This window comes from Budorcas taxicolor, chromosome 22 (assembly GCF_023091745.1).
Source record: "Budorcas taxicolor isolate Tak-1 chromosome 22, Takin1.1, whole genome shotgun sequence".
NCBI classification, from domain to species: domain Eukaryota; kingdom Metazoa; phylum Chordata; class Mammalia; order Artiodactyla; family Bovidae; genus Budorcas; species Budorcas taxicolor.
In genome coordinates this window covers 35124428-35148504 of record NC_068931.1, presented here as the reverse complement: position 1 = coordinate 35148504, position 24077 = coordinate 35124428, and the positions used below count along the sequence as shown (strand labels likewise).

Sequence of the window (24077 nt, the reverse complement as noted above, 5' to 3'; positions counted from 1 at the left end):
TTGACTCATTGGAAAAGACTCTGATGCTGGGAGGGATTGGGGGCAGGAGGAGAAGGGGACGACTGAGGATGAGATGGCTGGATGGCATCACTGACTCGATGGACGTGAGTTTGAGTGAACTCCGGGAGTTGGTGATGGACAGGGAGGGCTGGTGTGCTGCAATTCATGGGGTCGCAAAGAGTCAGACACGACTGAGCGACTGAACTGAACTGAACTAGGTACAGGATTCTGTTCCAGGCTTGAAGGTTGTAGGAATAAACAGAAAAGACAAGGCTCTTACTCTTCGAGACCTGTGTTCTCATTAGAGGAGATGGAGAACCAGAAATTCAAATCTAAGTTCTGTGACCAGGAGCGTTAGGGTCACCTGACTGCTTGTTAGAGGCTTGCTAGGTAATAGGTCACCTTCCTCCTGGACTTTCTAAATTAGAATCTTCATGTTAGTAAGATACTTAAGTCACTCAGGTGCACATTAAAGTTTGAGAAGCACGTTTCTTTCTTTTTTTTTTTTTTGTATTGGGGTATAGCCAGTTAAAAATGTTGTGAAAGTTTCAGGTGGACGGCAAAGGGACTCAGCCATATATGTACATGTATCCATTCTCCCCCAAATTCCCTTCCCATCCAGGCTACCACATGACATTGAACAGAGTTCCCTGTGCTATGCTTACAGCAGGTCCCTGTTGGTTATCTGTTTGAAATACAGCAGAGTGCACATGTCCATCCCAAACTCCCTAACTATCCCTCATCTACCTTCCCCACCCCCACCCTGGGCAACCATAAGGAGAAGCAAAACTGGACCACAGACCAGTGTGAGTTTGGGGAAGACACCATCTCTGGCTGAGTGGAGTGCTTTGGCGGCATGCTTGGCAAGCCAGTGGCAGAGCAGAGGTATCCCTTGGGGGGTGGGCACAGGGACAGCCTTGTCCTAGTGCAGAGGGTCTTGGTGAGTGGAACTCAGGCTGGGTGTAACCCTCTGCTTTCCTCTTTGGCAAGGCCCTTTGTTCAGTAAACAGCTTCTGCAATCATTTACAGCAATCCTGTGTCACCTGGGGTGTATAAAACATATGTTGAAGCTTGAAGAATAGTAGTGAAATTTTAAAAAGTAAATTTTATTCCTATTCTGTGGATTAAAAAAGAGTGTTATGAATACCTATAAAAGCCTTCTGTTTACTCGTTCCCAGCCGCAAGCCCTGCAAGGTAACTAATTTTGCCTGTCATTAGTCCCTTGTTTGTCTTTATTATTGTATGACTTCGTGCTCTGTATTACAACATTTAGGATTTAAGTTTCTGAGAAACCAAGTAGCAAGCGGAAATCTAGCCTTTGTAAAGACAGAGCAGAATGGTGCCTTTAGACGAAAGCTTCTAGGGAGAAGATAAACTGAATTCAGTCTCTGGATAACGGCATCCCTGGGAGCTCATAGGAGTCTTTCTGGGGTGGTCAGTAGACACGGTCATAACTAGGTCCTGGAAAACACGGGGCTCAGCACGGTCAGGACACCAGGAAGGGCAGAAGTATGGACCATGTGCTGTACACTGGACAGGAATATAGTCAGAGGGCATGTGTTGTTTGCTTCCAAGCGTACCATGATACATCTCAAAGTTTTAGGAATAAGGCAAAACAATATTCTGTGAAGTGGGATGAGAAACCTCGGCTGGTTTAGGAGGCAGGGAATGGGGGGATGCAGGTGAAAGTGGGAACCTCATCATTACATAGTCCAATAAGCCAGGTTCAATTGAGAATTTGGGTCCGGCTCACTCAGGCTGTGTATCCTTAGGTCGATAAAGCGATATGATGGCAGTGGACATCTTGGTAATGAAAGCCTTCAGCATGTCTGGCTTGTGAGTCACGTGGCTGCAGTCCGATTGCCCTTGACACCTGGTACCCAGCAGGCATCTTGGCAGCCTCCTCTGATGGATGCCTTTGTCTCTTTCCTGGCTGGATCTTGTGTTTTCTGTATCCCATTACATCATCTTCCTTAGTTACTCTTCCTTTTGATGGAGTACACGTCCTAGTAATGTTTTTTGAAAGAGTGCCCGAGAAGTAAATTTTTTAATACTTTCATTCTAAGAAGTGTTTTAGCTTTATATTCTTCCTCACACTTAATTATGTGGTCAGAGGGTTAAAAAAACTTTTTCATCACCTTTTCAAAAGCAGTTGCTGCTAAAGCCTGAAGCCACGTAAATGGCACTTCTCGGGATTTGTTATATTGACACTTCTTAGGTGGAATGCAGAGTAGCAGTTTTGAAGCTTTTGAGTAATCAGTATTACATTTTTGGTTTGTTGATTTAATGCTTGTTACGTTTTAGGAACAAAAAGAAAAATAAATGAAACCATCTTGCACATAAGACTCTGAGTGAGGGAACTTAATGTAATAGGAAGTCTTCAGGGTAACATTATTTAAGCACATGTTTGAAATGCAGTATAATTTTTGTCTGACTCTTTCTGACCGTGTGTGTGAATGAATAAAGTTTTTAATTCCCCCTTTTCCTTCATGGCTGGCTTCCCTCTCCCTGTCCTCTGGTGTAACCCACACGAACCTAGTGTAACCCACATGAAGGTGGTAGTATATTCTTAACTTTTTTTCCTTGAGGTTCAAGATTCCCCATTCTCATTACTATGTGTTCTCAACTGTATGGTTAGTTTGAGCCATATTAAAGGATAGATACCAAATTGGTCTGATCTTGTATTAATACTGACCCTATCTATGGCCTATCACATGCCTGCATGTACCATGGTTTTTTGCATGGTGACAACAGTGTTAACATAAAAATAAGCAGGTCAAGTGCAGGCTTTGACAGACATGATGTAAGGATAGCATTGAAATGTGTCAGTTCAGTTCAGCTCAGTTGCTCAGTCGTGTCCGAATCTTTGTGACCGCATGGTCTTAACTATCTGTGTTAGTATTTCAAGACTGTTTTCATTTTACAAATGCTTTAAATATATGTTAATTGCCTCATACACATACACTAGATATATTTCCTTCCTTTTAAAAAACTTTATTATGGAGAATTTCAAACCTACACCAGAATGGAAAGCATAATATAACAAATCCCTGTGCACCCAACATCCAACTTCAGAATTTATCAGTGTTTTAAAAACTGCCATTTACTTGTTGAAGAAACCAAGTTCTTTGTATTTTTCTGATTGATTCTTATGTGCTCTTCTAACTGTTGTATTTCTTATAAACTTGTTGTTAGATGTAGAGAAATGAGTAGATTCAGGTTCAAGTTTATTTTGGCAAGAGTACCTCATTACTGGTGTGTGTACTTAGATCACACATAAAGAAGGCAGGTAAAGTCTTGATTATCCTATTAGTGGTGTTACGATTAATCAGTGCAGATATTGTCAGTTTGATCTTTACAGAATTTCTCAGCGACCTTCTACCTAATGGTTTAGTAGCCATTCCACACATTTATTAATCAGAATTGAAAGTAAGAAATTAATGTAGTTATTTTCTTATGCTTTCTACTTTATTTCCTCCTCGATAAACTGAATCACATTAACAAGTGAAGTGATTTCATTTAGTGATTCACAGTTTGAGTAATGAACTTGCTTATGTTCCAAGTAATTTGAAATTTAGGATGAATTCGATTTAAACAAAATTTGTTTTTTAAAAGTTGATCAAATGCTTTTTTGTCCCTCTCATAAAAGCACAGGCTTATTTAATCTAGCACTGCATTTTTAAAAATAAATGAAATAGAATCTGACTGTATTATAATCAAAAGCTATTTTTCTTTCCTACAAATTGCATGTTTCACTTTAAAATGTTAGAAACTCTTGCTTTTGAAGATTATGCAGTGGTTAGTTGTGAAAATCATAAAACACAGCATGGCAGCGATGGAGTCCGCAGTCAGGATGGTAGTTACCTCTGTTAAGAGGCAGGAGGGTGGGGTTGATGAGAGGCATGCAGGGAACTTTAAAAGTACTGGTAATTTTCTTTTTCTTAGTCTAATGTTCATTTCATTTTTAAATTATTTTTTAAAGTTTGTGTTAGATTTTTATAACATAATTTATTTTAAAATTAGAAAGAATAGACTTACTTACTAATGCTTTGAAATATTATTCAAGTATTTAATCAAGTCCTAAGCATAAAAACATTTTATCTCACAGAAGCACTGTAAAATATGTGGCTTGCAAAATTGTTTCTTTAGCACAGGGTGAAGATGAAGTGGTCATTATGTATCTTATTTGAAATAGTAGTCTGTTTTTAAGGGCATACCTTAAAAATTACGTTTAGTATCAGCCTGGCATTCTGAGAAACTATGAAGGGTGGTTGGTAAGTGTCAAGATGGAAAAGAGTCATGAGTTGCACATGTACAGTCTCCCAGTCTGGGGGGTAGACTGCTTCACTTGAAAATCCCCAAGTTCAGTGCTCACTGTGTGTCATTTTTGTGTGGTTGATTCTTGGCCCTAAATCAATAGCAACTCCAGTTTTTTTTTTTTAATGTTAACTGCTCTAACGAATCCGTCTGGTCTGGTGGCATGTGGGGCCTGGAGGTAGTGTCTGGATTTCCATTGTAGTCGGGGGTTTTAGCTTGGATGGCCTGCTTTTCAGGGCAGCTGAGGGGCACTGCCGGCGGAACCAGATCTCTCAACCCTTCTTTAAACACGGCCTTTGAGCCTATGCTCATCCGCATTCAGCTGATCAGAGAGCTGGGTTATCTTGAACTGTTCTGGGTATTTGGTCAAAGATTTTACATTTTGTATCAAAAAACAGGTTTAAAAGAATACACTGCTGTTAGAAGGAACCCTTTAAAGATTTTAAATTTTGAATTATGTATTTGCTGATAATCCATCACTGTAATCACTAAGTGTCTCAATATAAAATTTCTGCAGTAGTTCACCCCACTCCAGTACTCTTGCCTGGAAAATCCCATGGACGGAGGAGCCTGGTAGGCTGCAGTCCATGGGGTCGCTGAGCATCGGACACGACTGAGCGACTTCACTTTCACTTTTCACTTTCATGCATCGGAGAAGGAAATGGCAACCCACTCCAGTGTTCTTGCCTGGAGAATCCCAGGGACGGGGGAGCCTGGTGGGCTGCCGTCTCTGGGGTTGCACAGAGTCGGACACGACTGAAGTGACTTAGCAGCAGCAGCAGCAGCAGTAGTTTTAGGGACTTCCCTGACCTCTATTAAGAGGCAGGAGGGTGGGGTTGATGAGAGGCATAATAAAATGTAAAAAAATATTTCTAATTCAGTTATATGTTAGAAGTGACATATATTTGGCAAGTAAGTGTTTTTCATGATCCTGTTAGACAGGATTGTAACTGAAGTAATTTTAAAGATTTAAATATAATTAAAAGAATCAGCCTCTCCTCTCTTCTTAAAGATTTTTTATCCCTCAAAAATTTCCCGTAGGTAACAGAGATCCAAGACTGGAGTGCATCAAGCCCGCATAGTGCAGCCTACGTTCTCTGGGATAATGGTGCTAAGAACCTGTACAGAGTTGGCTTTGAGGGCATGGTAAGTGTAAGAACCATAAAAGATGAAAATATTGGATGGGTGAAAGAAAGGAAATTAAAAATAGCCCTTATTGTAATCTTTCTTTTTTTGTTGTGTCATTTCCTTTTATCATAATACAGCCATCTGAATCATGAGTATGCAGTAGGAAGGAACATCTGTAAAGTGAGAATTTAGTATAATAGGTGTTAACATTATTTTTAAGGCTTTTTTTCCCTGTATTTTTAAAGTGTACTGTTGATAATTGAAAATGACTGACCTAGAAACATTAATCAAGTGCTTAAGGAGTAGTATTTATATATTGGTTGATTCTCATTCTTTTTTGATGGTGGAGTAGCACTCCTTGTATGGTTGTGCCATTGTTTATGAAATTTCTGTTGATGGGTATCTGGGTTGGTTTTTTGTTTTTGTTTTTCATTGTTGCAAGCACTGTTTCAGTGACATACATCCTTGTGCATATGTCTTTGTACATTTATGGGTATATTTTCTTAAGATAGATTCCTAGAAGTGGAATTGCTAAGTTGAAGTATCACATTAAAGCAGTTTGACCCATGACTCTTTGGCTAGGATTGAATTAAATGTGAACTCCAGTGGCAAAGGAGGCTGTAACTAACAGAGAGTTGGATTGTGTGTGTGTGTGTGTGTGTGTGTGTGTGTGTGTGTGTGTAAAGGAGCTCGTTTTCTTAATACAGTAAGTATATATTGGTCACTTTATACCTATATATGTGTGTGTGTATATATATTGTACTGTTAGGCACTTTTAGGTAATCTAGTTCTGAATTTTCATAGTCACCCTCAAAGTTTCTCATCTAACTTCACATTTTCTGTACTTTTCATTATACCACAACTGCTTCCCCATTCACATAAATACTTAATAATTTCTTATTAAAGCTAAGTGGGAAGGAACTTAAGTTAACTAAGTTATGGTAAAATAAGGACTAAAAGTGATATAAATAGGAAATTATCTGGACACAGACTCAAAAGACTGGATTTGGTACTTTCCTTTTCTGCCTTCTGACTAGTTTTGGATAATTTCCTTTATAAAATGAGTCAATGCCTACCTTGTATATCTAATAAAATTGATTAGAAAGATCAAATGAGTTGACCTCTTTTTGGTAAAAGAATCTTTTAAATGGAATGTATGATGTACTTTTTAAATACAAGATTTTTGTTTTAGTTCTTATTTTCCAACATGTGTTTTTGAAAATATTTCAGTGGTAAAGATCCAGACATTTTAATTTGAACTACAAAAGAAAGCTTAAAGTATGACATAGCTGAAGATCAAGTTTATAGTTGTTGATGGGTGTTTATGAAAGCAGTGTTTAGTGTGATTATTAACCCAGAGCTACTTCTGCTGAGGATAATGTTCTGAATGAACATTTTTGCCTATTTTAGGTATTGAGCTATACTTGAAGCTTTCAAGGGTGATTTTTTTGGTTTCTTCCCTTCTTTGTAGTCTGATCTGAAGTGTGTCCAGGATGCCAAAGGAGGTTCTTTCTACAGAGATCATTGTCCTGTGCTAGGTGAGTTAGCAGACGAGAAAATTTCTAAATAATGGGTCAGAGTTCATGGAATCAGAAAAGCGTTTCAACTGGGCTTTAAGAAAATTAGTCATCATTAAAGATTTTTAAAGGCATGCTCTTGGTTGTGTTTGGTTTTAAAAGTATTTGTTCTTTTTTAATGATTTATTTAGTGTCTGAAAGAGTTGTCATGTCTTACTAAATTGATGCATCATTTATAGGGCATACCAATACTGTATAAAAGTTTTTTGTTTTAATCATGAGCTTGTTGGAAAATGTGTTGTATTACCATACTTATACATACTTACACTGCTGACAATAAGAGCTAACAATTTAATATTTATAAATTCCTTAGAATTTAATTCCTTTGAAAATATAACAGCTCCAAAATTAAAATAATATGATAAATATAATGTATGATTAAAATAAAGAACAGGAAAACCAAAACTACTTTCATTTTATAGATTCTTCATTGTTGCTACAATGACCATTTGCCACATTGTTCCGATTAAGCCTTTAGGGTCTTCTGATTTAGGTGTTTTGGTGTGAACTCGCTGTGTTCCTCTTTTCAAATAATTTGTTTTCCCTTATTGCCCCAAAGTGCTGTTTTCTTGCAGCATACCTTAATTTTTTAGAAAAAAGGAGAATATGGAAGAAAATCTTATGGTTTTGATGAGAGATGAGATCATCTCTCTTGCATTCAGAAACATTCTTCTTTTGTATTTGGGCTTTACAAGAAAAGTGTAGAATCAACATACACATTTAGGATCCCTCAGCATAGTGTTTGATGATCATGCATACTTTGTTCCAGAAGTAGCTTTGAAAATAATCTTGGAAATGGGCTTTTAAAATATATAAAAATGCTCTTGAGGCAAAAATCACAAAAACCATTTGGTAAATAATAATAGTAAGCACTTCAGAGAAAACAAAATTCCAGGAGTCTCTTTCATATTCTTTAGTTAGCTATCCTGATTCTTCAGCAAGTCATCCAGGCAGAAAGGTGAATATTACCAGTGCCCAGAGCTTTGTGTTCTGATAGTCAGTGTCTTGTCATCTATAGATTCTGCTCCTCATCAGTCATTGTTATAAATCATTACTTTATTTCTGCTTTTGAGTCTGTTTGTTTTCTTTTCTTTTTTTTTTTTTAAGGCTGTATAATTCTAGATTTTTATACTCACATTTTATTTTCAAAACATTTTAAGATTAGATAGTAACTGAAACTCAATTGTCTGGGGCTTTTAAAAAAAACTTAAAACAGTGCAGTTGCCTGTTGTTGCTGAGGTTTTCCTTGTCCTTGGTCACCTCCCTCTGCAATTACAGGTGAGCAGAATGGCAACAGGAACCCTGGTGGGCTGCAGATTGGTGACCTGGTCAACATAGATCTTGACCTTGAAATTGTACAGTCTTTGCAGCATGGTCATGGCGGATGGACTGATGGCATGTTTGAGACCTTGACTACAACTGGAACAGTTTGTGGCATTGATGAAGATCATGACATTGTAGTACAGTATCCAAGCGGCAATAGGTTGGTTGTATTTCTTAATTTTCAGTAATGGCAAGTGAAATTTGTCTACAGAGGAACTCTGAGCCTACAAAAACCAAATAATATGACATCACAAAGACTTTTTACAGCTAACTCTTCAGTAGTAGAAGAAAATCCAGAATACCTTGGTAAAGTAGAAGGAAGCAAGTAAGAACTGTGTGTGTGTGTGTGTGTGTGTGAATATTCTGTGCACTTTTTTCTCCCTTTAGTGAGCAGAATACATTGTATCAGTATTGGGTCCAAGTGTAGCTAAGAAGTTGTCTGTTCCTGGTAGGCTGTCTCAGTCTACCCTGAATAAACGGTAATAACAGTGAACTCCTCTGGTCCCTGTCTTGTGTTGGCTCATGGTGACGCAGCTCTCCCTTGCCACACACTCATCGGTATCAGCAACACAGTGCTGTGTGCATTTATTCATTTCTGTAAGCTTCCTTACACACCATCCTTCCATACACACACCATCCTTCCATGCTCCTTGTCTTCCTCTTCTTTGGATAACTCCTCTGCCTCCTGTAAATACTGAATATATGCCTGCCTCCTCTCTCCAGCTATCCTCCCTGGTACATGCATACAATATTTGTCTGTTTAAGCCTCCTATTATCCACTAAAATGGTTATTTATTTGATCTCTAGGTTTCAAGTTTCTTGGAGACTGGGGACTGGGCCTGTGCCTTTTATTTGTTTATCCCTAGGGGCCAAAATGTATCCAGTTTACCAATATTTTTATAGTATTTTAGAGAAAAAATAATAGTTAATTTTGTCAAATCTTTATTACTACCATGTACTTAAAGAAACTAACTTTCCGAATTTCTTTAAGGGAGGGTTTATATGTAGAATAAGAAAAATAAACATTAAATTGCTAACTGAAGTATAGAATTAGCTCTAATTGTGTTCAGATCTGGAGAATATACGTGATCATATCAGGAGATGCACAAAAAACATTTGACAAAATCCGATATCCTTCATGGTAGAAATACTAAATAACCTAAGAAGAGAAGGGCCTGATAAAGGGCATCTCTGAAATCCTACAGTGAACAGCGTCCTCAGTGGTAAAAGACTGAATGCTTTCTCCTTTAAGATTAGGAACAAAACCAGAATGTCTTCTGTCCCTGCTTTTATTCCGTCTTGTCCTAGAGGGTCAAGCTGTGGCAGTTAGGCAAGAAAAAGAAATAAGAGGGAGAAGAAGGAGAATGGAAGAAGTTAAGCCATCTCTGTTCACATGCGATGTGATCTCGTGCATAGAAAAATCTAAGGAATCAACAAAAAAAACTGTTAGAAGTAATAAATGAATTCAGCATAGTCATGGGATATAATATTAATATAGAAAATAATATAAAAAGTGTATTTCTCTACACTACAGCAAACAACCTGAAAATGAAAATAAGAAAACAATTCTGTTTGTAATAGCATCAAATAATAAAATACTTAAGAATAAATTTAGCCCAGTAAGTACAAGATGTGTACACTGAAGACTATAAAACATTATTAAAGAAATTAAAGATGACCTAAAGAAATGGAAAGATGTTTCATGTTTATGGATCAGAAGATCTAATATTGTTTAGATGGTGCATTAGTTTCTTAGAATTGCCATAACAAATTACCACAGAGTGGCTTAAAACAGCAGAAGTTTCTTCTTTGACAATCCTGGAGGCTAAAAGTCAAGGTGTTGGCAAGACTGATTCCTTCTGGAGACTCTGAGGAGAATCTGTCCTGGGCCTCTTTCCTGGCTTCTGATGGTTGCTGTAATCCTTGGCGTTCCCTGGCTGGTCAGTGCATCACTTGTTTCTCTACCTCTGTCTTCACTTGGCCTTGTCCCCTGGGAGTCTGTCTGTCCCTGTGTCTTCACATGACCAGCTTCTTCTATTTTGGGATGAGGCACAAATTTTATTTTTAAATTCATTCAAATCTCTGGTTAGTCAAGTTCAATATCAGAGATTATCTGATTCTGAGAGCCACATAAACTGTCCTCTGGCCCACTATTTTCTTTTCATCAAGCCAGCACTTCTAGCTTAGCCGTCCATGAGGAAAGAACCCTAAGGAGGCGTAGAAGAAAGTTAATTGAGCTCATGGAAATTCTAAAATCTTTCACATAGAAAATTATGAAAAGATGGTTGTATATGACCTTTTAAGGACACCAGTCATTGGATTTAGGGCAAAGGATTTAAAGACATTTTTAAACAGAAGATATTAATGTTGCTCGGTTGTATCTGACATTTGCGACCCCATGGACTGAAGCCCACCAGGCTCCTCTGTCCATGGGATTTTCCAGGCAAGAAGATGGGAGTGGGTTGTTATTTCCTTCTCCAGGAGCTTTTCCCAACCCAGGGATTGAACCCTGGGCTCCTGGCAGGCAGATTCATTACCATCTGAGCTACCAGGGAAGCTTCTCACAGAAGGTACAGAAATGGTCAATGAATGCATTGCATTAGTCTGCTAGGGCTCCCTTAACAAAATATCACAGACTGGTGGCTTAAACAACAGATGTTTATTTATTTATTCTTTTTTGTTTACTGTTCTGGAGGCTAGAAGTCCAAGATCAGGGTGCCATGAGGGTAGGTTTCTGGTGAGACCTCCTCTGGGCTTGGAGAGGATTGGTTTCTTATTGTCCTCAGATGGCACCTCGCCTTTATGACATCATTTAACCTTACTTTTCTCCCTAAAGGCCCTGTCTCCAAATACAGTTATATAGAAGCCATAGAGCTTTACCATGTGAAATTTGGAGGGACACAGTTCATTCTGTATCACCCTTGAAGAGATGCAGGACATTATTAGTTACTGAGGAAATTCAGTTCACAGCCACAATGAGATACCACTTCACATGCTAGAATGGCTAGAATAGAACGGTAGGATAATTACAAGTGTTGTTGAGGGTATAGAGAAATTGGAACCAAGCCCTCCTACATTAACAATAAGTAGATGAAGTGGTCTAAATGCTTTGGAAAACAGTAGTTTCTCAAAATGTTAAATTCAGAGTTAACATATGACCTAGTATGTCCACTTCCAGGTTTATATCCAAGAAAATTACAATGTGCCCACACCAAAATCTGTACATGGATGTTTGTAGAAGCGTTATTCATAACAGCCAACATGTGAAAATCAGCCAAATGTGTATTGACTCCTGTATGGATAAACAAGTTGTGGTATATCCACCCAATGGAACATTTTATTTGGTTATAAAAAGGGATGGAGTACTGACATATGCTGCAACATAGATAAATCTTGAAAAAAATGTGTTGAGTGAAAGAAGCCTGTCACAAAAGGTTACATACTATCTGATTTTATTTATAGAAAATGTCTAGAATAAGGAAATCCATAGAAACAAAGTATGTTACTGGTTGTTAGAGGCTGGGAAGAGAGAGTTGATTTCACAGTGACTGCTGATTGTTAGGGGGGTATCTTTTTGTGATGATGAAAATGAAATTATTATAGTGGTTGTTGGTTATACAACTGAATATACTAAAACCACTGATTTATACACATTAAATGAGTGAATTGTATGTTAGTTACATCTCAATAAAGAAGGGAAAAAAAATCTTAATTTAAGTTCAGAATAGCATGTATTAACACATATTGTCTTAAATGGCCTCTTATTTGGAAATGGTAAATTAACACAGATTAGGATTATTACTTGCAGAATTCTTCCTTGGTCCAAATTCTCTTGGGTACTAGTGTTATTAGTAACATAACATTTGACTTTTAGAAAAAAATTTTTTTTATTCTTTATTTAAGAATAGTTTATTAAGTACTTATCCTGTATTAGGGCCCGTGATTAGTGTTAGAATTACAGAGACAGTTAAGACATGGTCCTCTACTTTGAAGAAGTTTCCCTTTAAATTTGGATAGATAAAGTCAGAAATAGCTGCACTGAAATGTTTTAAGTAGTTGGGAGAAGTGAATTTTCAGGCTGTTCTCAAGCTACAGTTGAAGAGTGATCATTTCGCTGGGCTCTCTGTTAAAACCATCACTCAGCATATTGATAGAAGATCTGCATTCCATATACAGTGGAATATTAACCGTGGTGTCTAGTGGGGTGCAGAATGGTGATCCAGGTGTGTTTGTGTGCAATGGAACTTTCACTTTACATGTTTCTGAAATGTTTTAATCTTTAACAACGAGTGTGTATTACTTTTATAACAATTTTTAAAGCATGCAAGCGATAATAAATCTAGACAAAATGGTGTCATGCTAGTATGGTGAGATTATGGATAACTCTTCTCTCAAATTTGTGTAATAAATTCTAAAAAGAAATACAGATCATTCAGAATGTAATCGTAAAGGATTGCTTTACACTTTGTATGTGTTATAATGCTTTTCTCCCTCCAGTGGTTAACTGTGAATGTTGTGCTAAAGTTAAGTAAACGTACCAATTTTGAATTTTGGCTTTGCTTTTTAGGTGGACCTTCAACCCTGCTGTTCTCACTAAAGCAAACATTGTCCGAAGTGGGGATGCTGCACAAGGTGCAGAGGGAGGCACCTCTCAGTTTCAAGTGGGTGATCTGGTGCAAGTTTGTTATGATCTGGAGAGAATTAAACTTCTACAGAGAGGCCATGGAGAATGGGCAGAAGCTATGCTCCCAGTAAGTGTATATAAAGTCCTTTGGGAGTCAGAACTATAGCTTGCTTACGTAGTTTTGAAAAGCTTTGATGACTTTAATTTTAGAAACTATAAATTAGCTTAATCCTTTGAGAATTGTACTCTCCACTGGCAGCTTAGCATCTGTATGCCTTTTATTTTCTAAATTTACTTCAGTTAGAGTAACTTTGTTATTGTTTAGTTTTTTTAATTTATTATTTTTATTGAAGGATGATTGCTTCGTAGAATTTTGTTGTTTTCTGTCAAACCTCAACATGAATTGGCCAAAAGTATACATATATCTCCTCCCTTTTGAACCTTCCCTGCCATCTCCCGCCCCATCCCACCCCTCTAGATTGATACAAAGCCCCTGTTTGAGTTTCCTGAGCCATACAGCAAATTCCTGTTGGCTATCCATTTTACATATGGTAATGTAAGTTTCCATGTTACTCTTTCCACACATCTCACCCTCTCCTCCCCTCTCCCACATCCATAAGTCCATTCTCTATGTCTGTTTAGTTGCTAGGTTGTATCCAACTCTTTGTGACCCCATGGACTGTAGCCCACCAGGCTCCTCTGTCTGTGGGATTCTCCAGGCAAAAATATGGGTAGCCTTTCCCTTCTCCAAGGGATCTTCCCTGACCCAGAGATTGGATTCGGGTCTCCTGCATTGGCAGGTGTATTCTTTACTGCTAAACCACCAGGGAAGCCCTTAGATTAGCCTGGGACGATCCATAAAGGGCTATAGTTAATATATGATAGATAAATCTAATTTGATAGAGCCTTTAGTGGAGAATGTAATGTTAAGGTGAGACAAAGAGGCTTCCTGATCCTTCACCCCAGAATGACAGTGACTTTCATACTTCTGACTTGAAATTAGGCTTGATTCCAAAAAGGATTTAAACATAGATGTAAGCTTTGAGCCCTTTTTGGTTTAAGTTTTTTTTTTTTTTAGAAATCAGATGTTCTTTTTTTAGGCTAGATCAGTGATAGTTTGGACTATTTGAGTTACAGGTTTTCTAGAGGTATCTTAAAAGGTTACTTTTTTGAATAAGATTGTCATGATTATTTTTATATTCTTGTGGAAGTGTAATAGTTTTATTAAAGTATTTTTTAAAGATATAGAGTTTGTGGCTAGTAAATAACCCATTTGAATATGATTATCCTTTAAAAATTTTTTAAATTAGGAATCAAGTAAAATGAATACTTCAAAACATGTGAAAACTGATGATTGATTTCTGTAGTGTAGACTTGGAAACATAAATCTAATCTTGTTTTTAAGACTTTAGGTAAAGTTGGCCGAGTACAGCAGATTTATTCAGACAGTGATTTAAAGGTGGAAGTATGTGGAACATCTTGGACGTATAATCCAGCGGCGGTTTCCAAGGTGGCGTCCGCAGGATCAGCCATTAGCAATGCGTCTGGTGGTATGTTCTGTTTCGTGTTTCTTTAAAAGCAATGTGGTTTTCGTTAGAGCCTTTCCTCATTCCCCAGTTCTGGTACACAGGTAATGTTGTATGTGATCTTGATTTCTCTCAGATCACATTACCTCACTTGCATATTAACTACCTTTTCAGTTCAGTTCAGTCGCTCAGTCGTGTCCGACTCTTTGCCACCCCCATGAATCACAGCACACCAGGCCACCCTGTCCATCACTAACTCCCGAAGTTTACCCAAATTCATGTGCATCAAGTCGGTGATGCCATCCAACCATCTCATCCTCTGTCGTCCCCTTCTCCTCCTGCCCCCAATCCCTCCCAGCATCAGGGTCTTTTCCAGTGAGTCAACTCTTCACATGAGGTGGCCAAAGTATTGGAGTTTCAACTTCAGCATCAGTCCTTCCAGTGAACACCCAGGACTGATCTCCTTTAGGATGGACTGGTTGGATCTCCTTGCAGTCCAAGGAACTCGCAAGAGGCTTCTCCAACACCATGATTCAAAAGCATCAATTCTTTGGTGCTCAGCTTTCTTCACAGTCCAACTCTCACATCCATATATGGCCCCTGGAAAAACATTTTAAACTTGCACTAAATGTCTCTCTCTCTCTCTTTCTTTTTTTTTTATATGACAAACCACCTTTGCACTGGCTGAGGTATATATACCATGTGAAAATTCCATAAAGATGTTCTTTCTCGGATAGATCAAGGGCTTTTCCACGTCAAAGAGGAGATACCTGAAATTCAACACGCTACTCCTTAGTCAGAACATTTGTTTTCTGCCACAGAACCATCACTTTCTTTGACTGCCTTATATATTTTTTAAATTTCCAATATTATTGCTAGCAGATGGCTTTCTTTCTGGATATTTTTATGTATCAGCCGTACCTTTTCTCTTGTTATTTTATGAGAGGTATTGTACAGGGCACAGGGGGTAGAGAGAGCTGTGCTGAGATGTGAGTATGCTGGATGCTTGGGTAGACTCAGGCCCTTTTCTTCTCATGATCCAGCTGTATATCCACACTCAGTTCATTAAACTGGTTACAACTTACTGTATGAATATAGCTGACATCCAGAAGAGAAGATGGAGCCATAACTGTGCACAGTAAGAAAGTAAAGGAAAACATTGGCTGACCTCCAGCTTTATTTTGTACTGCCTTGTACTTCCTCTTGATTGTGTCTCATCTTTCCTGCTGTAATTTGCTAATGTGTTTGAGGTTAAATCAGGTGGTGTTTATTTTAACCTTGTGGTTAGATAGCATCACAGCAGGCTGATTTTTATCAGGCTGGCCCCAAATTTCATCCATAACATCTTACAGAAAAACCCAAATGAACTTTTTGGGCAACACATTACATATTGGAAGAGTGAAAAATTGTTAATATCCTTTTCTCAAATAATGTGGATTTGGTGTTGGGCCTCACTTTGTGGCTTCTTTTCCTTTCCAATAAGTAGATCCTAGAGGTAAGGAGAACTGGTAGATTCTCTACTGATCAGTGCTGCTATTTGGAGAAAAAAAAAAAAACCTTACGAAAGGGTTTATATAAGCACATATCTGGTTCTTTCTTGTTTTAGTCAGAACCAGTCAGTTGGCACCACCGAAGTATTTTATTTTAATATTTTCAACTGAAAATTGGTTTGTCCCTAAAATATTTCCCCAGAGGCTATAGAGATTATATTGCTTTTGTATCATAATCATTGATTTGTTGCATTGAGGTCTGAGAGCAGTAAGATACGCTCAAGACCTGAAAGGCAATTTGTATCATCATGATACTCCTGTGGTAGTGTGTTCATTTATAATATCTTTGGTATGACTCCAAAATCTTGAATTGTAGTTTGTGTGTAACTCTCTTTTTCTGAAATTTTAACTTGAAATACATGAATTGGAGTAAACCAGGAATAATGGTGGGCTCAGATTTAAAGCAGTTTTATATGGTAGTAATTGTAGCTTGCAAGGGTAGTATCTGTGTACCAAAGTAATATTTATGATAGACGTACTAAAACAGGAAAAGTATGTATTATAGGCATGTGGGTAATGCTTGTCTGTTAGTAGTTAAGATTTGAGATCCTCCTATATTAGCAGCTTTATTTGATGCTTTACAGAAAGACTCTCCCAACTTTTGAAGAAATTATTTGAAACCCAAGAATCTGGTGACCTCAATGAAGAATTAGTTAAGGCTGCTGCCAATGGAGATGTTGCTAAAGTGGAAGATTTGCTAAAAAGACCAGATGTGGATGTGAGCATTTTAAAATTTATTTTGAAGCGTACGCAAAAATAGAATAGTTAAAATGAACTTTTTACTCAGCAGTTGTTAAGATATTGCCACATGTGCTTCATCTGTCCTTCTTCCTTGTTTTTCTAAGGTATTTTAAAGATGACACTGGGCATAATTTCTTCATTGTGTATTTCTAGAAGATATTGACATTTTCTTATTTTAGTACTGACTTTTGAATTTTATGATGTCAAAATTTACTTCTAGGTTTTTAAGTAGTTAGTGTCCTTTGGGGAAATTCAGTGAAATTTTCTCATGTAAATGTTATAATGTTTTAACAATATATTTTAGTAAATTTTATAAGCAATTGTCCATCCTTCTTTTCAAAACATTTAAGCTTTCCCCCTCTCCTCCTTGTGAAAGTTGACTGTTTTCATGGTTCATAATGCAGTTGAATTAGGAATCATGCATTTTGTAAATCTTAATAGTTTCTGTTGTAATGTTACCATTCACCAAAGCCATAGTTTAAGTGGGTTCAAACTGCAAATTCTGGTTCTTGCTTAGTTATTCACTGGCTTTAGCATCGCTACTGTTCTGGAACCAGTACCATGTCAGTCAGTGCTGGCCAAAGGATTGTAGGTTGAGTGTCACTTTGAACCATTGTCACTGTGCAGTGAGGGCTTTTGTTACCATATCTTTGTATGTAAGTATGCCGGACAGTTAGAGATCAGATCTATAATTTATAAGGTGAAAGTGAAAGATGCTCCATTGTGTCTGACTCTTTGCCATCCCATGGACTATACAGTTAATGAAATTCTCCAGGCTAGCATACTGGATAGCCTTTCCCTTCTCCAGGGATCTTCCCAACCCAGGGATCAAACCCAGGTCTCCCGCATTGCGGGAAGATTTCTTTACTAGCTGAGCCACAAGGGAAGCCCAAGAATACTGGAGTGGGTAGCCTATCCCGTCTCCAGCGGATCTTCCTGACCCAGGAATCGAACTGGGGTCTCCTGCATTGCAGGCGGATTCTTTACCAACTGATCTGTCAGGGAAGCCCGAAATTTATAAGGTATAAACATCGTATTCCTACGCTCTCCTGTGGCGTTTCAGGTTTGTTGGGGATCAGCTGCAGCAGCATGGCACAGTAGTTTCTTGATTGGTTGTGAGCTATGTCACAAATAGTATCAGATATTAAAGTACCAAATGTTTTTTTGTGTTTGGAACGTAGAGTCAGGCTTCTTTTATATTCACTTATGCAGATTTACATTTTATTACACTTAATTTTTTCTTCATTACTGATTTATTTCAGTTTTTTTAGAATGTAGTACATTCTAAAAATTTAAAAGGAAAAATAGTTCTCCAAGATTTGTTATGAAAAGCAGCATCTCCTTCTCAGTGCTATTTTCCTTTTCTTCAGAGGCAACTATTTTCATCTCTTTCAGCTGATTTCCTTCATACAGTTACCTCCTCATCTTTCAGTAACATACTTCTATTGTTATTTCTTGACTTGTAGGTTATTTCTTGACTTGAAGTTGTGTTTTGATACTGCTCTGTGAAGGCGAGGATTCCACTTTGCTTCTCCACGTTTAGCCCATCCTTTCCACGCACATGCATACCTCTTCCAGGTTCTTAATGTGGTATTGCATTATAATTTTGTTAATGTTAGAATTAATTTTGCATGTTATTATTCAAATGGCATGCATATCTGAGCTGTGGAGGATACTCGATTGTGTTTTATTGCACAACTTTTTGCTTTCCTTGGTGTTCATAATTATTCTTTAAAAAAAAAAAAACACCTGAGGTGTAATTTACATACAGTGAAATACATGGATCAGTCAGTTTTGACAAATGCATACACCTATATAACCCACAGCCCTATTCAGATGTAGAACACTTCCATTGTTCCAAAGGGTTCACTTGTCTCTCTTAACCCCAGGACATAATCTAAACACTTTTGTTTTCGGTAGTAATCTGTATTGTTATTATTAATTCTTCTCCAGAATTCCATTTTAACTGTGTAATCTGTTAAGACATTCAGCACATCAGGTTATGTGTGCGTTTCATCTGAGAGAGATTTCTCTCAGTGCCTCTGACAGGATCCATCTGGAATGGCTCTCACTCATCATCCTCCAGGTTCCTTTCCCCTCTTTCCTGTGCTGGATTTCTTGTTTTCTTTATCCTCTGTCCCTCTGTCTCCAATTTTATTCTGTTTTTTTGTGAAGTATGGCTTTCAGTAGCTTCTTCAGAAAAAGGGTGCATGAGAAATACACCTTTAGTATATAACTTTTTTAACCTTACTGTTCAATTTTAGATGGGAAGAGAATTCAAGTTTAGATACCATTTTCCTTCAGAATAATTCCATTTTCTTCCAGCATTCAGAATTGCTATTCTGATTCCTGATCCTTCATGGGAGCTGTTTTATGTTTTCAAGCATGAAGATCTCTTTTTTCATCAGTGTCTGAACTTGTACAGTGTTGTGGATCTGTCTTAATCTGTTGCTTTTAATGTTTGATCTTTTTATCCTGGAAATGATGTCTTTCATATATGGAAATTTTGGAAAAGTTTTTAATTTTAGATTTTCGTTTTAGAGCAGTTTTAGGTTTTATAAACTGAAATGGAAAGATATATAGAAATTTTCCATCTATTCTGTTTGTTGAGATTGTTTTTGCTCCATTGTATTACCTTTGCTTCTTTGTTAAAAATCACTTGACTGTATTTATGAGAGGCTGTTTGAGGGCTTCCTGTTCTTTTCCTTTCTTCCGTCTGTTTATTCTTTGGCCAGAACCACACTGTCGTGATTACTGTAGCTTTGTAGTACACCTCGGAGTCAGGCAGTGTCAGTCCTCCAGCTTTGTTGCTCTCCTTTAATGTTGGGTTGACTGTTCTGGGCCTTTTGCTTTTCCATATAAACCTCCATACATGTAACTTGCTGGGATTTTAATAGTGATTATGCTAAATTTGTGGATCAAGTTGGGAAGAACTGACATCTTTGACATTATTGAGTCTTCTTATCCACGAACATGGAGTATCTCTCCATCTATTTAGTTCCTTAATTTCATTTATCAGAGTTCTGTAGTATTCCTCATGTACATTTTTACACATTTTGTTAGAGTTATACCTAAGTGCTTAATTTTAGGGGGTGATAATGTGAATGGTATTGTGTTTTTACTTGCATTTCCTTGTTTATTAGTAATACTAAGCATCTTTTTTATGTTCATGTTGGCCATTTGAAATGTCGTCTTTGGAAAAAAATGTCCATTTTTCCATGTTGCATTTCCATATCCATTTATACAACATCTGAGGTGAAGAAAAGATTGGATATTACTGCTTTGTAGTAGAACAATTGTAGAACAGTAATTGGATATTACTGCTTTATAGTAGAACAGTTGAACAGTTGTGTATAGCTACCCTGGTAACTCATTTATGTATCCTTTGTGATAGTTTGCTTATCACTGACATTTGGCTGTATTTGTTGAATTTATTTATGTTATACTAGACAGTATCTTTTCTAAAAGTCTTCCATTCACCTCATTACTTTTCTGAGGTTTAATAATAATTAAAGTAGACACATATTTAAAATAAATGTAACTTCCCTTTGTACCTCCTTCCCTCTCATCCTTTTCTATTTTCAACTTTTTGATTGGCTAAAAGTTCTTCCATCACTGTTTTAACAGTGGAACTCTCAGAGTGCCTGAATCCCTCCCTAACTTAGAAATGTGATACAGAAATGTGATCTGTATCATGATATATAGAACACCGACCTGAATTGTTCTCACAGAATCATTCAGTTTGTTGGGTTTAAACCTACACCATGTGTATGTATTGACTCTTCCCTTTTTGTGACATTCCTTTATCCTTTCTTTTTTGTATTTAGGTGAATGGACAGTGTGCTGGTCACACAGCTATGCAAGCTGCTAGTCAGAATGGACATGTTGACATTTTGAAGTTACTTTTGAAGCAAAATGTGGATGTAGAAGCAGAGGTAATTAAGTTTTAAAAATATTTAAGTAAAAATTAATGTCCTAGAAATGGTCCTTCTGTATCATCGAGATGGATGCTTTTTCATGTTGAAATTTAATATTAACTCAAGGCTCTTCTGATTAAAAAGAAAAAAATTTGAGAAAAGACAATGTGAAGCATTTTGGTTTTTCTGTGATCTCTTGATATCCTAGGCATAACCCTAAGTGAAGAAGGTTGAGTTTGCTTTTGCTGTGGTAGGACTACTATGCTGTTGAGAGCTCGGTGGTATTTACCCATGACTCATACTGGGAAGACTGAGGAAAGAGGAATATAAATCACATGGGGCAAGATTTTTCCTGATCTATGACACGCAGAGGGCTTTCCTTGTTTTTTTGTTTTCTCACGAGGGAACCAGTGAATTAGAATTTGTTTAGTCTTACTGTTTCTTAACCTTAATATGGGTTTTTTAAGGTTTTATAGTGTGTGTTTATCACTCTGTGTATGTATATGTGCTTAATTTAATGTAGAACATGTTCTTATTAAAGGAGAAATTAATGATTCTTACTGGCATTGAAATTTCATTGGCTGGTGTGGGCAGAGGGCTTCCTTTGTTGCAGTTAACTATAACTGCATCACTTAAAAATATATTAGAATTGTATTTGTTTTCCTCTAATGCAGGATTATTTAGGAGTAAGCCTAATTCTATCAAATTCAAACTAGGCAAAATGTTGCAATTTTGTCCAAGTGACACTCCCATCTGAGGAAGCTATTTAATAAGGATTTCAATGTTAGAGGGCAAAATTTGTGGATCAGCCTGTTTTTACTAACTATAAAAATTTAAAGACATGTTTGGAAACAGAAGTCTTACATTCTTTTTGCTTTTTTCCCCCAAATGTGTATATCTTGAGTTGCTGAATAGCTACTAAACAACCAGTGGTATTTTAGGTCATCCTTGATGTTGGCATTTTCTTTTGTCTAGAGCTTGATTTTACATTAGCATATTAGACATTTATAAACTATAGTCAAATTATATAAGTTTTATTACTGTGATGTATTTATGAATGAGATTATATAATGTGACTTTACGTTTACAGAGTAACTTTAAGTCACATCTTTCTTGGTTGTGAATTTAGGAGCCCAGTATGTGTTGTAAAGATTTTTTTTTTTTTGGGTGATGCAAGAGAGACTTAGTATAATGTAATATTTTGTAAATACTACATTTTGAACATCCCATTTTTTAATGAATCCAGAAACTACAAACTAAAATATTACAGCCCTTCTGACCTTTTTTTTTTTTTGGCCACACCTTGCAGCATATTAAAAAGCAGACATATTACTTTGCCAACAAAGGTCCGTCTAGTCAAGGCTATGGTTTTTCCAGTAGTCATGGGATGGATGTGAGAGTTGGACTGTGAAGAAGGCTGAGCGCCGAAGAATTGATGCTTTTGAACTGTGGTGTTGGAGAAGACTCTTGAGAGTCCCTTGGACTGCAAGGAGATCCAACCAGTCCATCCTAAAGGAGACCAGTCTTGGGTGTTCTTTGGAAGGACTGATGCTAAAGTTGAAACTCCAGTACTTTGGCCACCTCATGTGAAGAGTTGACTCATTGGAAAAGACCCTGATGCTGGGAGGGATTGGGGGCAGGAGGAGAAGGGGACAACAGAGGATGAGATGGTTGGATGGCATCACCGACTTGATGGACATGAGTTTGGGTAAACTTCGGGAGTTAGTGATAGACAGGGAGGCCTGGCGTGCTGCGATTCATGGGAGTCGCAAAGAGTCAGACACGACTGAGCGAGTGAACTGAATTGAACTGCAGCTTGCAGGGTCTTAGTTTCCTGAACAGGGATTGAACCTGAGCAATGGCAGTGAAAGTGCCGAGTAGTAACCGCTAGACCACCAAGGAATTCCCCAGACTTTTCTGATTAAAGAAAATAAGCTGAGAGGCTTTAAAAATCAAAAATTTTTTTGCCTGATTTTTAAAAAAAACTATACTTTGTGATTCAGCATTACTAAACCTTACAAAGTGAGACTGTCCATAAATCTGTGTTTCTAAAGACTTGTTCACATGAGAGGTTATGTAGAGTAGGGCTACAGCGAGGGGGCTGGGAATGAAGTTGGCACTATGTTTCAAGAGTAGGGTTTTTTTTTCCTTTCTTAATTGAGCTCAAATAAGCAAAACAGTTATTACTCTCCATGTAAGATTGGAGTTGGAGTGAGGCCCGTAGTTTGTAAATAACATCATTCAATTTGGAAACTCCATCTGTTACTAAACAGATATGTGTGGCCTTCTACCATACTGCCTCTTTTTTTTTTTCCATTCTGAGCATTTTCTGTTTTAAAAACCATTGTAGGCAGATGTAATTTGTAGAGATAGTGTGAAAAGGGGGTAATTACACATCTGATTAAGTTAATAACACAGTTTCCCAGTGGGTAAAGGGAAAACTACATTTAAAAAATGGGTTGAAATATAAATCATTGCTTAAGACTAAAGCAAAAGTTCAGCAAAATTTCATATTTCTAGAATGTAAGATTCAACATTGTTATAAATAGCAATATAATTTACTTAAAATAGTGATTCTTAATTGGGGGGCATTTCTGTCCCACAGGGGACATTTTGTGGGCACATTTTTGACTGTCATAACTGTCTGGTGGGGAGCAAGGGACTGACAGGCGTGTAATGGATAGAAACTGAGGATGCTACTAAACATCCTCGAATGTACAGGGCAGTTCCCACAGCAAAGAATTATCCAGTGCAAAATGTCAGCAATGCTGATTGGAAATTCTGGTTTAAAAGAGGGAGAAAATAGTTAATTTTTCAAATGCACTTAAAATTATGGTTCATCGTTTGTAAATTAATCGATCTGTTTGTAAATTAATTATTGGAAATTTTAAACATTTGTAAAAATAGAATAGTTTAATGAATCCTGTGTACTCATTATTCCACTTGAGTTATTTTTTCTGGCCAAGTCTGTCTTATCAGTACCCTCTTAACTCTCATTTCCTCCACTGAATTATTTTAAAGCAAATCCAGATATCATATTATTTCATCTGTAAATAGTTTTAGTATGTATCCTAGAAGATAAGTGCTCTTCTCTTAAAACCTTTATTGTACCTTTAACACACCTAGACACAATAATTTAACAATGACTTTTTAAAAATCCAGTTTTAATAAAAACTTTGTAGTTAGCTGGAGAATAAAGAGAAGAATACATTTTGTTCTCTGGGACTCTCATTCTGCATCCTTTAATTTCCTTCTTCTGCATCAGGAAGTGAGCTCAGGATAGTGTAGCTCACAGATTGCAATCTATAGCCCGAAGGCCAGGTCCAGCCCTTCATTTCTTTTTAAAAGTATTATTGGAACACAACACACTCATT

The 24077-nt window shown here is 37.2% G+C and overlaps 1 protein-coding gene across 1 annotated transcript in view; it reads left to right on the top strand.

The window, feature by feature from the left end:
- MIB1 (MIB E3 ubiquitin protein ligase 1) overlaps positions 1-24077 on the top strand; it is a 90874-nt gene that overhangs the window by 20448 nt on the left and 46349 nt on the right. Inside the window, exons 4-10 of the mRNA XM_052660355.1 lie at positions 5359-5463; positions 6917-6983; positions 8301-8505; positions 12913-13096; positions 14375-14519; positions 16630-16763; positions 20614-20721. Coding sequence (XP_052516315.1) covers positions 5359-5463; positions 6917-6983; positions 8301-8505; positions 12913-13096; positions 14375-14519; positions 16630-16763; positions 20614-20721 — 948 coding nt within the window. The remainder of the gene's footprint in view (positions 1-5358; positions 5464-6916; positions 6984-8300; positions 8506-12912; positions 13097-14374; positions 14520-16629; positions 16764-20613; positions 20722-24077) is intronic.